Source organism: Chlorocebus sabaeus, chromosome 10, assembly GCF_047675955.1.
Source record: "Chlorocebus sabaeus isolate Y175 chromosome 10, mChlSab1.0.hap1, whole genome shotgun sequence".
In the NCBI taxonomy this organism is placed as follows: domain Eukaryota; kingdom Metazoa; phylum Chordata; class Mammalia; order Primates; family Cercopithecidae; genus Chlorocebus; species Chlorocebus sabaeus.
Genome location: NC_132913.1, coordinates 88,059,868 through 88,075,901, shown reverse-complemented (window position 1 = coordinate 88,075,901; position 16,034 = coordinate 88,059,868). Strand labels below are relative to the sequence as shown.

Below are 16,034 nucleotides of genomic sequence, written 5' to 3'. Positions count from 1 at the left end.
GTAATCACTTACCCAGCGAGGTGTTGCCCAGAACGAGAGGGGCCTCGGGGTGTTTCACTTTCAGCTCCAGGAGATCCTTGAGGGTCCCAGGAGAGATCCAGGTAACTCTCTCTCCATAGAAGGTCAGTGTTCGTTTTTCTGGATTCTCTGCCATCCTCTAATGGCAAATGACAAGTATGTGTGCCCATGTGCACGCCTGTCCTCCTGGCTTATCCAAGGCCTCAGGTGGAGATGTGTTCCTCTACAGAGATGTCAGGGGTTCTGGGGTGCATTTGCCCAAAAATATACTCACTATACCCATTGGCTAATGCCTGAATTTTCATAATTGGACGGCTTTTTGGGGACAAGTAACAATATAAGCTGGCACTTGTTATTGAGCATTCAGTGTGGATTAATTTAGCATAATGTAGTCTTATGGCTTTAAAAATCGTAATTACACTAGTGCTCCTAAATTAATATCTTCAGCCTGGCTTTTTCCTCTGAAATCCAAGTTCATATCTGAATGAGTACTTGACGTTACCTCTTAGATGTGTAATAGACATCTCAAATTTAATATGTCTCTTGGACTGGCTTAGAGTTATAAAGATAAAAAATTAATATGTCAAAAACTGAGCTCCTCATATCCAATCCCCTTCCAAGCCCCCAAAGAGAAACCCCCAGAAGGAAAAAACCCCTGTTCCTCCAGCGGTCTTCCCCATCTCTGTAAATGGCCATTCCACGCTCCCAGCTGTCCAAAACCCTGGCGTCAGCCTTGACAAGCGTCTCTCCCTTCCACCCTCGCAGCTTATCCACCAGCAAATCTTACTGGCTTTTCTTCCAAAACACATCCTGAATCTACTCGCTTCTCACTCCTTCCACCGGAGCAGACTGGCGCAGCCACCACCATCTCTCAGGATGGTGTTAGTCCCCTGACAAGGTTCATGCTCCTTCCCTTCCCCTCTGCAGGCCATCCTCAAAACAGCAGCCAGAATGATCCTGTTACCACTTCAACTGGAGCACGCCCCTCCTCTATCCAGTCTGTTAGTTTCTCACCCCACACAGAGTAAAAGCCGAGCAGCATGAAGTCCAGCACGGTCTGCCCCTGACAGCTCCCTGGCCTTCCCCTCGCTCACTCTGCCCCAGCCAGGCTGGACCACGCTCTGCCTCTGATCAGGCCTGGTGTTCTCCTGCCCTTGGGGCCTTTGCATTTGCTGTTCCAACCGCCTGGATTGCTCGTCTCCCTCTTCAGCTGGGAGGGCTGGCCCCCTCACTTCCTTCCAGACTTTCTTCAGATGTTATCTTCTCAGAGTTTTCTTTGGGCAGGATATCTAAAATTGCAACTCCATGCATCCTATCTTTCTCTGCTTTATTTTTTTTTCTCCTTAATACTTCTCAATCTCTAACAGACTATATCCTTTCAAAAATTATTTATTATTTTTTGGGAGGACAGGGCCTCACTCTGTTGCCCAGGATGGAGATCAGTGGCACAATCTCGGCTCACTGCAGCAGCCTTGACCTCCCAGGCGCAAGCAATCTTCCCACCTCAGCCTCCCAAGTAGCTGGGACGACAGGTGAGTGCCACCACAGCTGGCTAATTTTTTGTAGAGACTGGGTTTCGCCATGTCTGGCTGGTCTCTAACTCTTGGGCTTAAACCATCTGCCTGCCTTGGCCTCCCAAAATGCTGGGATTACAGGTATGAGCCACTGTACCCGGCCACACTATATCTTTTATCTACTATTTTGCTTATTGTCTGCCTCTCTCACCAGATTACAAGCTCCTTGAGGGCAGGTGTTTTGTTAGTTTTGTTCCCTGTTCTATATTCAGTACCTAGAACAGTGTCTGGCATGTTGCTGGATGGATAAGTACTGGTTGAATGAATAAACAAACACATTAGAACCCCTTCAGAAATCGGTGTTTGATAGAATAGGACTGCTGCATTTCTGCAAAGAAACATGCTGATGGGAGGAAGGCTGAAAGGTAGGGGTCTCTCCTGGAAGTGTTCCTTGGGGTCAGTATGCTGGAATGGGCCAGAAGACCAAGGAGAAGCTTAGCAGTGCTGTGTCTCCTGGACAGCCACTAGTGACACATTCCATGATGAGAGTAATGAAGAAATCATTTACAAAACAGCCGCAGCGGAGGCTTCAGGGAATGTGCCAGGGGTCAGGCAGGGAGTGGCGGGGAGGGAAGCAGGCATCTTCATCTTATCGAACATTTTCACAATTTGACAATTTCATGGGAAGGAAAATGGAGGTTTTATAAAACTGAGTTTATAACCAATGATATTTAAATGAGTACATAAAATATCCAGCTTGTCTTACCAAGAGTTCTGGGGGAAATATGAGCTCCTGGGTTGGGTCCAAGGATTGAAACTCCTCTTTTGCAAATAACTTCGTGCAAATCTTTATAAAAGGAAGAAACAGATGGCTCTGTCAGCCCAGCTCCATTGGAAATAGCCTTGTAATTCTTTATAGGAATTAGGCAACATGAACGTAGTGATAACTCTCCTAGTCTCCCTGGACAGGGAAATAGTTCAAATCAAATAATTTAAAATAGAAATCTTATTTTAAGAGAAATACTGATTTGCCACTAATGAAACACTAAAGAAAAGAGTATTCTATGAAATACTACAAAGAGTATTCTGGAAAACACCAAGACAGTCTATGAAAAACTATGAGAGGTTAAATAAATTAGGGAAATCCTCTCCATTGTGCCCCACATGTCCATGCATAAGCGCACACACACACACACAGAGTTTGACTTTAATAACAATAGTTAACATTTATTAAGTGCTTGCATTCCAAATGCTTTTACATGTAATTTATTTAATCTTCACAATAATTGTAAAAAGAAAGTAAATTATCTCCATTTTACCCTGTAGGAAACCAAAGCACAGTGAAAAGTTACCCAAACTGTAATCCTGTCTGGATCAGATCTGTTTTAGCTTTGGAAAACACTTCTTGCCAGAAGAACATTCTTGAAGAGGTAAGGAAAACAGAGAGAGAACTGCGGAGCACAGAGGTGGATGTGGGTGTGCTGGAGAAGAGAATATGCAGGCATGAAAGGTAGACAGATCAGGGTTCACTCACTTGGAGGTCAGCACTCTAACCTTTCCAATGGAAAGATCCTTAACCTTTCTAAGGATTAAATGAAAATAACCCATATTTTGAAGGGTAATTGTGATAATAGGTAAAATGACCTGACATTTGTCCAACACTTCCCCTCTTTTTCTATCTCTCTGAGGTTTTCCCAGGCTCCAGAAAAAAATAAAAACACTTGTAATTGTTCCTTGATAAGGTTCTTAGTAGGGCCATAGGTTAGGCATTTCAGGGCCACATCTGAATGATCTGTTTTTGCATTAGTTGGCATTAGAAGTATAGACAGTGCCTGAGGGCAATAATGTGGTATATATCTAACACCTAGAAATAAGTTTGTGCCGGGGAATTAAAATATAAAAAAATAATAAATGAACGTTGAGAAATGAAAAGTTTTCTTAAACAGATCCCAGGCCAAGACTTAACGGCTACCCAAGTGGAAGATCTTAACATCGCTTAAAGAGAAGGGGGAGCCGCTCGGGCAGACACCTGGCCTCACGCAGGTCCAGTCTGGTGGAAGAGAAGGGTCTTCTCTGACGCTGCCCATTAAGGCTATGCAATTGCTTTGTGTCCATGCTCACCAAGCAGCCTTCTCATTGTAATTTGGCTTCCTAGTGTGTTTTCCTACAGGGAAAGGATCTGTGACTCAGTGATGGCAAGATCTACTTTATAATTGTGTTTCTCTTCGTAAATGAATATGGGGTTCATTCCAGTTTAAATGTCATGGTCTTTTGAGTTTGATTAAAGTGAGTCAGGTGTCAGGTAGTCCCTAGAGCCCAGTCATTGCCCAAATAAAATTCCCGAGACCACAAAACTGAGAATTGACTTTAGGATGTATTGACCCCAGCAAAGCACTGATCCTCCGTGAAGCGGCTCTGAGGGGTGAAGCCCCCTCCCTTGGGCAGCACTCCGCTGTGTCACAGCACACTTTCTTCAGACCCAATGAAGGTGACAGTGGGAGCCAAGAATGGGAAAAAGATATGTGTGAAGGATAGAAACACACGGGTTTGTCTATGGTCAGCTCTATGCTCTCAGATTTCCTTGCTTACTGGGAGCTGATTCTGTATTTTATCCTGTATTTCAAGTTCTCTAAGTAATATCTTTAAGAATTTGGCAGTGCCGTTTTTTCCTGGAAACGAGCATCTCTCAGACAGCAAAGCCAGAGACTGGAATCTTTAAGGCTGGACTTCTTGGCTGGGGGGCCACTGACTTGTGTGTGACTGTGGACGGCTCCTCAGCCTTCTGGGGCTGCAGCGCCCTCTGTCTACAAAGCAGGAGACATGACAGAAGACAGCTCTGCAGGGGCAAGTACAGAATTCACTTCCACCTGAGAATGTGGCCCATCCAGAGTCGGGGCAAGTGCTTTGTTTCTGATCTGAGTGTTTTTGTCTTCCTGTTGTCCCAGCCTTTCTGACTACGAAGGGGAAAATCGGAGTGTGGGCTTTGATCATCACTTTCCGCAACTCCCAGAGAAAAAGAGCTTTATTTGCACATGCGCTTCGGACAGTTGTAAGCAGAGAATGACCATTAGAACAAGCAAGCACAGTTTTAACACTGGGTCGGCATTAAGCAAGACTCACAGTGAGCGGACAAAACAAACAAAAGGACTCACCTCATTTTTCTTGCCAAGTGGGGAAGAGTCATTTTCTCCCCAATCCAAGCAGCTTTTTCCTGTTCCTTTCTGTTGACAGCTATTTGACTCCTAAGAAGGTGAAATGCCTTAGATTAAAAACTTTCGAGTAGGTAAATGGGAATGTATCCTGAAAGATTGGCAATTTAAATGAGACTTCAGACTTTTTAAACCACTGTGGGTGGTTTCTGTTGGAACACCGATAAACACAAGGTCTTTCTTTTTTGCTTATTTTTAAGAATAATACATATAAAGGGCCGGGTACGGTGGCTCACGCCTGTAATCCCAGCACTTTGGGAGGCCGAGGCGGGCAGGTCACGAGGTCAGGAGATGGAGACCATCCTGGCTAACACGGTGAAACCCCGTCTCTACTAAAAATACAAGAAATTAGCCAGGCGTGGTGGCGGGCGCCTGTAGTCCCAGCTACTGGGGAGGCTGAGGCAGAAGAATGGTGTGAACCTGGGGGACGGAGCTTGCAGTGAGCTGAGATCCACCACTGCACTCCAGCCTGGGCGACAGAGCGAGACTCCACCTCAAAAAAAAAAAAAAAAAGAATAATACATATAAAGTATATAAGATACATAATTTGATAGGTAATATACAAAATATATAATATAAAATAATATAGAATATAGAGAAATGTAAAAGAAATAAACTGTCATTACCCTATTCCACTGATAATGTTTTCACATTTGGGATTGTATTAGTGCATTTGTATAGTACATAGTAATATGAACATTTTTGTTCATTACACATACAGCTTTGTATACATATATGAATTTTTAGGTTAATTCCTAGTGGAAAATTAATTGATAGATGCTTTGTAGGGCAATCATAATTTATAAGAGGAAAAAAGAAAACCATTTTAGAAACCAGATCTCCCAGACATTTGGGATGTGGATGGTGCTGTCTGGGGATGAGTTGACAATTAGTTTTAAAGCAGGTTTCCATTTGCCCGCTCTTTTGCTTCCCATTTCTTCCAAACTAACCTCTTGTATCTTCTTCCTTGAGTAAGTTCTCCTAAGTTCCTAGTATGATACTTTCTTCCAGACACTTCAGGTCTTTGTCTCTACTTAAAAGTCTTGAGCTGCCATCTCTTCAATTTTATCCAAGAAGCAAAAACAGCTGGGCCAAGCAAGCAGCACCTCTCTTACTCAAAGCTCTGAGAGCTTCCACGGTGCACCGTGAACCAATAATGGAAAAAGCCAGTCATCTCTTGGCCCATTTGATATTAGCCTTGTGTATTCGCTCTGAGACTGGGTTGCTTTACCCACTAAAGTCCTGTGAGACATGCTGGCTACCAGGTGGGGTGGCTGACCACATTTTTGCCTTTATCCCCAGAGTCCGTGTGCTTGGAAAGTGGATAATTACATCTGTATCCACAGGCAAAGATGCTTCCTTTAACTTTTTTCATTTGTATTTCACAAGTGCTTTTTCACTCTGTACCAGCCATTTGCTGGGCTTGCAAGCTATTTCATTGACTTCTCAGCGTGTTACCTTTGGCTCCCTCACGTAGCAGTAGACATCTGGGAAATGCATGCACAGGTGACCTGCCTGGTTCTAGGACATGGGACACACCTCCTGGTCTACTTCTGGGCCCACCTCTACGATTTGTGGAGCCTCAGCAAAGAGTGCAAACAAAGGCCCCCAGCCTGGTGCCTGCAGGCCTTCTCCTCTACCCTGGCTCTGTTCCGTGCTGTGAGGGGCCTGAGACTGCAGCATGAACAGTCAAGCTCAGTCCACTTCCTCTATAGACAGCTGCTCCTTGGCCACCCTCTGACCTGGGCGTGCAGACACTGCTGTTGCCAGGCTGACTAGACAGACTCAGATAAGAGGCTTATGTGTGGTCTAACAGTGGGGTCAAGGCCATCCATGGAGAATGATCTAGAACAGGGGTGAGGTTTCAGGTGGGCAAGTCATCTTGGTGCCATGAACTCCCGAAAATTGCTGGAGGAGGACCAGAGAGGGGCCCTGTAAAGTATGGGGTCCTCCTTTTTTGGGCCTAAGGGCTGTACTTCCCACATTCATCCTGCCCTCAGCACAGAACCGCCAGATGTGCCTGTCTGGTCTCTCTGTCAAACGCTATTCACATGTCAGTGACGTCCTCAATGATAGCAGTAACTATTTGTGGAACTCTTACTAAGTGCCAAGCAAGACTTATGTGATTTTCTCGAGATCCCAGTGAAGAATCCCCATTTTGTAGAGGAAACTCCCTGTGCTCTTGTACTTGGAGTGAATTTTGGGTTCCACTCTACATATTCAGCTTCTTGTCTGCTCACAACTTGTCAACTGGTTGGATTCTGGGACTGACCTTGCCTCACCAAAGCAAACTCCACCCCCTTGCATCCTTTGTCCCCTTGGGTTTGCCGATGCCCTCTGACTTGCCTGTCCAGATGCTTTGCTGAACTAGTTACAGAAAATGTCTGGACAGCTGGTTGGATGACCTGGCTTCCCTCTGTGGTTTTGACTGGACAACATCAAAGGTGTCGCAACGTTCCCCCAGTCCTCAACAAAAAGCGAAAACTTTTTGAGTTGGTTGGAGCTAACTCACTAAGTCTCCCTGACGGTCTGTTGAGATGGTCTAAACATTTTTAATTCCTCTGTCTCTGGCCTTGATCAGCTGTCATTGTCATTCTTGCTGCATAAGGCGTCCCCACAGTCACCTACTCACCATGCAGAAAGTCCTTCCACTCTCAAGTATTGGCCGATACCCAGTGCAGCGGCATAGATTACCTAATCAATCAGAGAAGAAGCATGGTTGTTAGTAGGCTTTGTATTTACTGGCTTCTTTTGAAAGTTAAATAGATCTAGCTTTTTTTTTTTTTTTTTTTAAGGGGTCTCACAATGTTGTCCAGGCTGTATTCAAACTCCTGGTCTCCTCCCACCTCAGCCTTCTGAGTAGCTTGGGCTACAGGCATGCAGCACTGAGCACGGTTCCCAACATTTTTAAAAAGGGTATTTTAACATCTGCCAAGTGGTTTAATGTTTTATTCCTCTACTTGGAATATTATCCTGCCCACTACCTCAGTTCCAGTTTTATTCTTTGTCTTAAAGATGATAGCCTAGTTGGCGAGCTCACTTGCTTCATCTATTCATTTATTAATTCGATGTAGAGCTATTGACAACTGTATTTCAGATACTAGGTAAGATAGCGGGGATCCTCAAACAGAAAACCTAGGCAGTTTCTAAGGCCCTGATATACCATCATGACTTGGATGGTTTGTCAGTGATGCTCCTCGGTTGCTTTTAGATAATTACATCAGAATTTCCTGGGGGCATTTAAAAAAATGCAGATTCCTAACCCTGCTCCAATTCTCCTGAATCAACCATTTAGGGGTGGGCCCAGGAATCTGCATTCCAGACGTCTGCAGGTAATTCTACTGCATGAACTTTCCTTTCTATTGCTGTTTCATGTAATAACATTTGAGAGCCTCAGGTTTCCAAAGATGAAGGCCTAGGGAGTGGGAGTGAAAGAGAGGTTCTAGGTTTCCAGGTTCGAGCGATCCTCCTGCCTCAGCTTCCTGAGTAACTGGGATTACACGCAAGTATCACCATGCCCGGCGTATTTTTGTTTCCCTGTGTTGGCCAGACTGACGGGGTTTCACCATGTTGGCCAGGCTGGTCTTGAACTCCTGATCTCAGGTGATCTGCCCTCCTCGGCCTCCCAAAGTGCTGGAATTACTGGCGTGAGTCACTGCGCCCGGCCCATTTCTGCTATTTTAAGCCCAGCAGTTTGTGGTACTGAGTTAGGGCAGCCCTGAGAAACTAATACAGGCCCTTAACAAAGGAAGCCAAATAAGTCACTGGATAGAAAATGGGGTGTTAAGTGGGTGGTGTGGAGTGTGCACACTGTGCTAGTTCTGTGCAGGCCGTTCCAAGCACACGCTCTGATAAGCAGGGAGAAGCTTGGCATTCTCTGCACCTGGGTGCTGTAGCTACTTTAGAACCAACTGAAGCAGAGGCCTGAGAGGGGTTAGGATGACACTGGGGGTAGTGTGGAGCAGTTTCTGGATCTATCCAGAAACACACTTCCCTCTTGGCCCCTGGTTGGGGCGGTGGGGGTGGGGTGGGTTTTCTCTGTTTAGACTTACCCCCCAAGGCTTCCATGAGCTGCTCCTCCGAGGGCTGCGGGTGGTTCCTGAGCAGTGTGTACATGGACATCACCATCCCAGGGGTGCAGAATCCACACTGGGTGCCGTGGCTCTTGGCGATCCGCTCCTGGAAAGACACGTGAATGGTTTCAGCCGTGCCTTCTCGCTGCCAGCAACTCTTTCCATGCTGCACAGCCTGCAGTTCCCTGGCAATGGTAGAACCCACTCCCTGGGCAAAGGTACCCTTCCCTTTGATCAGACTCTGCCCGTGTTCCTTTCCCTGGGCTGCTCCTGGAGGAAGTGGCTCAGAAGCAATGTCCTATGATAATCACTTTCCAAGGTCAAGGGCTCAAATCCTTCTAATTGGGAATTAGTAGCACGCATCCTCCACTATCAGAGCGCAAAGAATCCTCTGGAAATCAATAAGTATAAACTGAGTGTGTGGGAGTTTCAAAAATAGTTTTCTTGACTACCTCTGCATCTTGCACAACTTATTTCTATGAGGCTACCTCTTTCTGATTGACTTGGAGACTGTTGAACTCACTTTGCTTTCTTCCTTAAATTCTTCTGTGTTGGCACAAAGGGAGCTCTCCTTTCAAAGGTCTGAGATTTTGGTCCATGTCCTGGGTCACTGCCATTTAAAGTGTCGTCCGTGGACTAGCAGTATTGACTCCACCTGGGCTCTTACAGGAAATGAGGAACCTGAGGCTCCTGCTTCAAATCTCTTTACTCAGAATTTGCATCTTTAACAAGCTCCTGGGTGAGTCTTAGGTGCATTAAAGTTTGTATCTAAATCTGGAAGCCCTGCTCTAGATTGCAGAATGTGACATAATCCTAGGATTTGGGTTTATCAGCCTTGCTGTGAGCATCCTCTCTGCCCTCCTACTAGACTCTGGTACATTCTGCTGGATCATTTGTCTTTGCCCATCTCTTTGGAGTTCATTCTCCAAGGAGATCATGTAGTTAAACCCAGAGGCCCTCTGGGCTCCCCCTGTCTAGAAAGACTCAGTGTTGGTTAATCTGGTCCTGTGACTCCCAAGCTTCTGTAACAATGTCAGAGGAATTGTTGTACTCTCTGTCAACACATGTCACATTGCTCTTAAATCCAACCTCTTTGTTCCAGCTTCAGGTTAAGATTCAGAGAAACAATTGTTGCCATATTCTGGTGAAGTTTTGGATTCCTCTTACCCCAATTCTGATTTTACTCCTAAGGTCTCTGCACCACAGGGAATAATCCTAAATTTTATTCTGTTAGCCTCAGAGACATTTTATTCTATGTGTAATATTCTTTGTATAGTACCTATTCCAGACCATTAATCAATACTTCAATAATTCCGCTTCTCATTCAAGCAGAAAAAGTGAAAAAAAAAAAGATGATTAATCAAATGTGGATGGAGTTTTCAGTTTTCTTTTAAATCACTTAACAAATGTTATTACCCTGGTCAATAGGCATCCAAAGCTTCTGCTTATCTGATCACAACCTAGAAGCCTCAGACAGTACAGCCAACACAGCATTTGGCAAAAAGATAAAGTTAAGAAGTGAGAAAATTAGGATGTGTTCTTACCTGTACAGGGTGAAGCCTGGTTTTGATGCTTCCCACACCTTCCACGGTGGTGACAGCAGCTCCATACAGAGAGCAGATGGGCATCAGGCATGCAGTGACAGAGAAGTGTCTTTGTATAAGAAACACAAGGAGAGTCAAGGGGAGTAACACAGTCCTGCCTCCCTCATGGGGAAGCCTGGCACCAGGAAGAACAGTGGAAAACCTCCAAAGCCCACCATGGAGCTGAGGGGATGGGGAACTGGAGAGGAAGAATTTACAGTCCTCTCTGCTGACTCTGCTGTCTGTACGAATAGGGATCCTTAAGGTGAATCTGGGCATTCTGAACTTCAGAAATACTTTCCAGGCCCAGAACAGACCCACCCGGGAGTAAGGGAATGAACTTGTGTCACTAGAAGTGTGGCTGGACTTCAATAGTATTCACTGGGGCATTGACTTCATAACAAGCAAAAGGTTTTATCCATATGGACACATTTGGGAATTTTTTGTTTCCTAATTTAAAATTCTCTGGATAAGGTCATTCAACGGTGTAGGATAACCTGTGTTCTGAAGCCATCTCTTGATTTGTTGGGCCAATGGACTTGGGAGAACCCCAACTTCTAGAATCTGGTCCTTAAGAGATGAAATCTTGGCCCAGGTCCTTGCTTTGTAGGGCTGGTCCAGCCCAACTGTAGAAAGGGCATTAGCTGCTGCTGGTGGTGGCTCATGCCTATAATCCCAATGCTTTGGGAAGCTGAGCAGGCAGATTGCTTGAGATCAGGAGTTCGAGACCAGCCTGGGCAATATGGTGAAATCCTATGTCTACCAAAAAATACCAAAAAATTAGCTGGACGTGGTGGCGGGCACCTGTGGTCCCAGCTACTGGGAGGCTGAGGTGGGAGGATCACTTGACCCTGGGAGGCAGGGGTTAGAGTGGGCCAAGATAGCAACACTGCACTTCAGCCTGGACGACAGAGTGAGACTCCACCTCAAAAAAAAGGGAAAGAAAAAGCATTAGCTTCAGAGCCAGAAAGTGTGGAGTTCCAGTCCTTGTTCTATAGATTACTAGTTGTATGACTTTGAACAAGTCACTTCATCTCTTTGAGTCTCAGTTTCTTCATCTGTAAAATCAATGGCTGACCTACATTGGGGTTTCTTAACCTGGGGTGCATAGATGGGCCTTGGGGGATCTCCCTGAAATGGTGTGTAAAATGTAGTTAGTTTATGTGTTATTTGAGTAGACGGCTCACTACTTTTATTGGATTATTCAGAGCAGTCTAAGATCCGTACACAGCAAGAATCTAAGAACCTTTCTTAAAGTTGTAAGCTAAGAACATGAGCAAGAAACAAAGTGCTGTCCTGGCTTCTGGGCTGGGATACCTTATCTTCCTGGACACGGGGTCATGCTTGGACACCATCACGGTGCAGGCGCCGCAACCTCCTCTTCCGCAGGCGTGCTTGGTTCCTGTGAGGCGTACTGGAAGGGGCGCAGTCAAGGAAAAGATGCCAAGGAGAACATTTGCTTTCAGTATAGCTGCTCCCTAGGGGGTCACTTCAGAGGAAGGTCTTTTGGCGGGGTGAGTGCAGGTCTGAGAAGCCGTTCACCTCCTTCAGGTCTTAGTTTGACACTTGGCTCATTAACCTCTGCCTGCCTGTTTCCTCACAAAGAGGGAGAAGCATGTTGCCATGCAGGGATGGCTATCTCCGCATTTTCCAAGAGAAGCTGAAAAATCTTGATTTTAAAAAATATGAAATTTTCCAGTTTCTAAACATCAACAACCAATTAAAAACCTTGGGCTTTTAAACAAAACTTGTCCAGAAGCCGATTTCATCAATTAGTAATTTCTGTCATTTGTTTATTTTTTGTTCTCAGAGAACTGAGAGATCCATATTTTAATTTGCCAATTAAAATATGTTTGCTATTAAGAGGATCTGTATTCCAGAATACGAAATGGCAGGGAAAAGCTAGGGTAAGAAAACACATGTAGGGAAAGGAAATCTTTCCCTGTGATACAGGTTCTCACTGAATCTGGAGAATTTGGTTTCGAAAAAGGGCAGGGCAAATGCAACACAAGCCTCTATTACATAACAAGCCTGGTGGGGCTCCGGAAAGCCTGTAAGGGAATTGTTAGTGCTGAAATAAAGAGCTTAGCTTCTATTTCACTGTACTATCGATACAGGAAACTCCGGGGAAACTTCATCCTCTCCAAAACAGCCCGATTAACCTAATAGCCTTAAAACCACGGCCAAAAGCAAATAGAGAGGAAGAGCCAAGGGGGCTGACTATTTGAATGGAGAGATTTGATTCATCCTCATAATTCTCAGCTGGCTTAAGTGTTAAGGCAAACACAGACACAGCCAGGACTTTGACAAAAGGGTCCAGTTCTTTCGTAGGAAGGTCAGCAGAGTCCCTTCTGGGTCCACATTCCTCTCCATCACCTATGTTGGGAACAGAAGAGAGATGATTATGGGACTTGTATCCGTCACCCCGTGGAACATCTTCAAAACCTGTTTGATTTAGGGATTAGGGTATAATAGGCCTGATTTCGTCTGCACCTGTTTTTTTGGTGCTCTGAGGGCACATGACGTTCACACATGTTAACAGGACAGAAGACTCACAGGGCAAGTGTGGCAACAATGCTGTGATATATGAGTGAGCCGGGAACACTGCTGTGTAAAGATGCCTCTGGGAGGGTGTTATTCATATTTGCTCCACTATCTGTTTTTGTGGAATCTTCCAATTCGGTCTTGAAATATTTCAAATCTGGGAGGGACTTGGATTGCGTGCATGTGTGTGTGTGTATGTGCATGTGTGTGCGTTTATTCATGTGTGTGCCTGTGTGTACGTGTGTGCGCATTATGTGTTTGTGTGCATGTGTGTGTGCATGTACGCAATGAAGGGTCCTGTAGGGAGGCAAGCTGGGTAGGCAGAGATTCTGGCCCCTCTGAGATCCCTCTGGTTGGGAATGCATTTGCCGCAGCAGGAGTCTGAAGAGTGGCAGGAAGGAAGAGGAGACGGAGAATTGCTGCTGTCCTGGGGAGGCCCTGGAGCCTGTCACTCCCTCAATAGCAGTGGGGCCAGTGGTGAGACTTGATGTCCCAGCTCAGGACCCAGGTGGCCCTGGTGGATACTAACATCCCCAACTCCTTGAAAAGTGGAGGTTTGGCCTGGTGTGGTGGCTCACGCCTGTAATCCCAGCACTTTGGGAGGCTGAGGCAGGTGGATTACTTGAGGCCAGGAGTTCAAGACCAGCCTAACCAACATGGCAAAATCTTGTCTTACTAAAAAAAAAAAAAAAAAAAAAAGGGGGCCGGGCATGGTGGTGCATATCTATAATCCCAGCTACTTGGGAGACTGAGGCATGAAAATCGCTTGAACCCAGGAGGTGGAGGTTGCAGTGAGCCGAGATTGCACCACTGCCTGGGAGACAGAGCAAGATTCTGTCTCAAAAAAAAAAAAAAAAAGAAAAGGGGTTTTAGGGGTGTCCTGCGAACACATCTAGTCATTCTGTTGCATTGGAGGAAAGGAAGATACAGTGAACTATCCATGTTAGGGTCTTCCTTTCTCCCCAGAAGGAAGACATAAACTTTTATAGATCTCAAAGAATAAAAAAAAAAAAAAGGAAGATGCATCCAAGTTGGGATGTTAAAATTCAGCTGCTTTCTGGATCTCCAGGGGATCCGAATCAATGGAAGAAGAGGCCATTCTCTGCCTGCCCCTACCCCCACTGCTAATCCTTTAAGCACATGGATTGAGAGTGTGGTTGGATGAGTTATTTTTTTAGTTTATTTTTTTTGAGATGAAGTCTCGCTCTTGTCTCTCAGGCTGGAGTGCGATGGCGTGATCTCGGCTCACTGCAGCCTCCGTCTCCTGGGTTCAAGCCATTCTCCTGTCTCAGCCTCCCGAGTAGCTGGGATCACAGGTGCCTGCCACTGCGCCTGGCTGATTTTTGTATTTTTAGTAGAGACGGAGTTTCACCGTGTTGGCCAGACTGGTCTTGAACTCCTGATCTCAGGTGATCTGTCCGCCTCAGCCTCCCAAAATGCTGGGATTACAGGCGTGAGCCACTGCGCCCTGCCGGATATTTCTGTTGCGTGACTGACTCCCACCCCTACCACACCATCCTTGCATTTCTTCTAACCCCTGACTTATTCCCTGCTCTGACTACAGCTACTTCACTCTGGGCTCATGGCACAGAGGTGATGTGGGGTGGAAAGTAGAGGAAGGAGCCTCCTCTGGCTTTTGAGTCTCCAAAACCTAGGCCAGTGGGTCAGGCAAGTAGGGACTCAGACCCTCAAATGATGGTTTTGGAAGAACATATGGCGGTTGCTGGTTACGGAGTCTGCATACAGCAGTGTGGGTCAGAAGGACATCAATAAGAACTTTAAGGCTCCTTTCTTGAACTAAGCTCTGGGGTTGGGGGTAGACAATGACCAAGTCCTGGGGCTGAGGGTCCTTGGGGGAGAAGTGACAAGACCCCAGAAAATCCCTATGCCTTGGGGGCTGCAGAATGGTTCATTTGAGAGACAGACAGGGACTCAGGAAGGGAAGGACCTGCAGAGGGCACTAGGGTTAACTAGGGGCCTGCGTGGGTGGATGGTGAGGACTGGAGGGAGGATGCTGGGACAACTGGCAATGGAGAGTCCCTGCCCTTGTTATACAGGCACCAAAATGGAGCTTAGCTACAACCCAGGGAAAGCAGAGGACTCCAATCAACTGTGAGGACATTTTAGCCAATTCTGTACGATGAGGACTCAACAGAAAAATTAAGCTGATAAACAAACAAAAAAAAGGTCCCATTTCTTGTCCTCCTAATTCTGAGGATCAAGACGTGTCACCAGATAAAGTGTGTCCATGAATCAGGCCTGGCACCAGGCGCTTTCCAAGGGGGGTTCCTAAACAAGGAAAGGGACAGCTTTCTTTTCATCTTTACGATAGTCCTAGAAGTGGATTTCAAAGATGAGGACGCCAAGACTCAGGGAGGGGAAGTGGCGTGCACAACGTTATATAGTAAGTGGCGAAGCCAGATTCATCCGACACCAAGGCTTTACTGAGTCCTCCCCACATTTCCAGGAGCTGAGCTCTGGCTGAGTGGGAAACAGGTCACATTAGGATGGCTTTCTAGTCCCTGGCTTCTTGCCCCTGACTGCAGGGGCTCAGCCCAAATGGGCCACAAGAGCTGCCCTCCAGCTCGTGGTTTCCTGCTGCCTCTGCACACCATGGTAGGAGCACCCATCACTTACCTTCCTCCCGTTCACGAAGAAAACCAGCTCGTCTGATCGTGACGTGCAAGGCATTGCACCTGTAAACAGGTTCTGCTTTACAAGACACGGTGGGAATGCAGTTTGCCCCAGCCACAGAATTGAGTGGTAAGGATTTGTGTAGAAGCAGGTGGCCTGGAGCCTCAGGAGCACAAAAGGTGGAGACTTCCTTGTTTCACAGCTTAAGTCTAAGGCCCCTGTCTAGTCCAGCCTCTTAACTGGAGCCTCACTCTGCCACCCTCCAATCCTGATTTTGAAGCTGACTCAGTACACAGCCCACACCTCTTCTTGCTTTTTCTGAAGTTTGAGGGCATCAGCATGAAAACCATAAACAAGAATCTAAGCTTAAGCCTGCTCTGCACACTGCCTCAGCCCTGGGAACAGACCCTGGATGGATTTCACTTTTTTCTAGGACAGAGGTGGGCTTTCTGAGACCCC

General features: G+C 46.1%; 1 protein-coding gene across 1 annotated transcript in view; it reads right to left on the bottom strand.

The window, feature by feature from the left end:
• The window catches only part of LOC103217619 (aldehyde oxidase 2), a 79,257-nt gene extending 63,625 nt beyond the window's left edge, over positions 1–15,632 (bottom strand). Inside the window, exons 1-9 of the mRNA XM_038001780.2 lie at positions 15,579–15,632; positions 12,689–12,773; positions 11,715–11,811; positions 10,359–10,467; positions 8,794–8,920; positions 7,374–7,435; positions 4,685–4,774; positions 2,299–2,379; positions 13–157 (exon numbers count right to left, since the gene is read on the bottom strand). Coding sequence (XP_037857708.2) covers positions 13–157; positions 2,299–2,379; positions 4,685–4,774; positions 7,374–7,435; positions 8,794–8,920; positions 10,359–10,467; positions 11,715–11,811; positions 12,689–12,773; positions 15,579–15,632 — 850 coding nt within the window. The remainder of the gene's footprint in view (positions 1–12; positions 158–2,298; positions 2,380–4,684; positions 4,775–7,373; positions 7,436–8,793; positions 8,921–10,358; positions 10,468–11,714; positions 11,812–12,688; positions 12,774–15,578) is intronic.
• Positions 15,633–16,034: the final 402 nt, after the last annotated feature.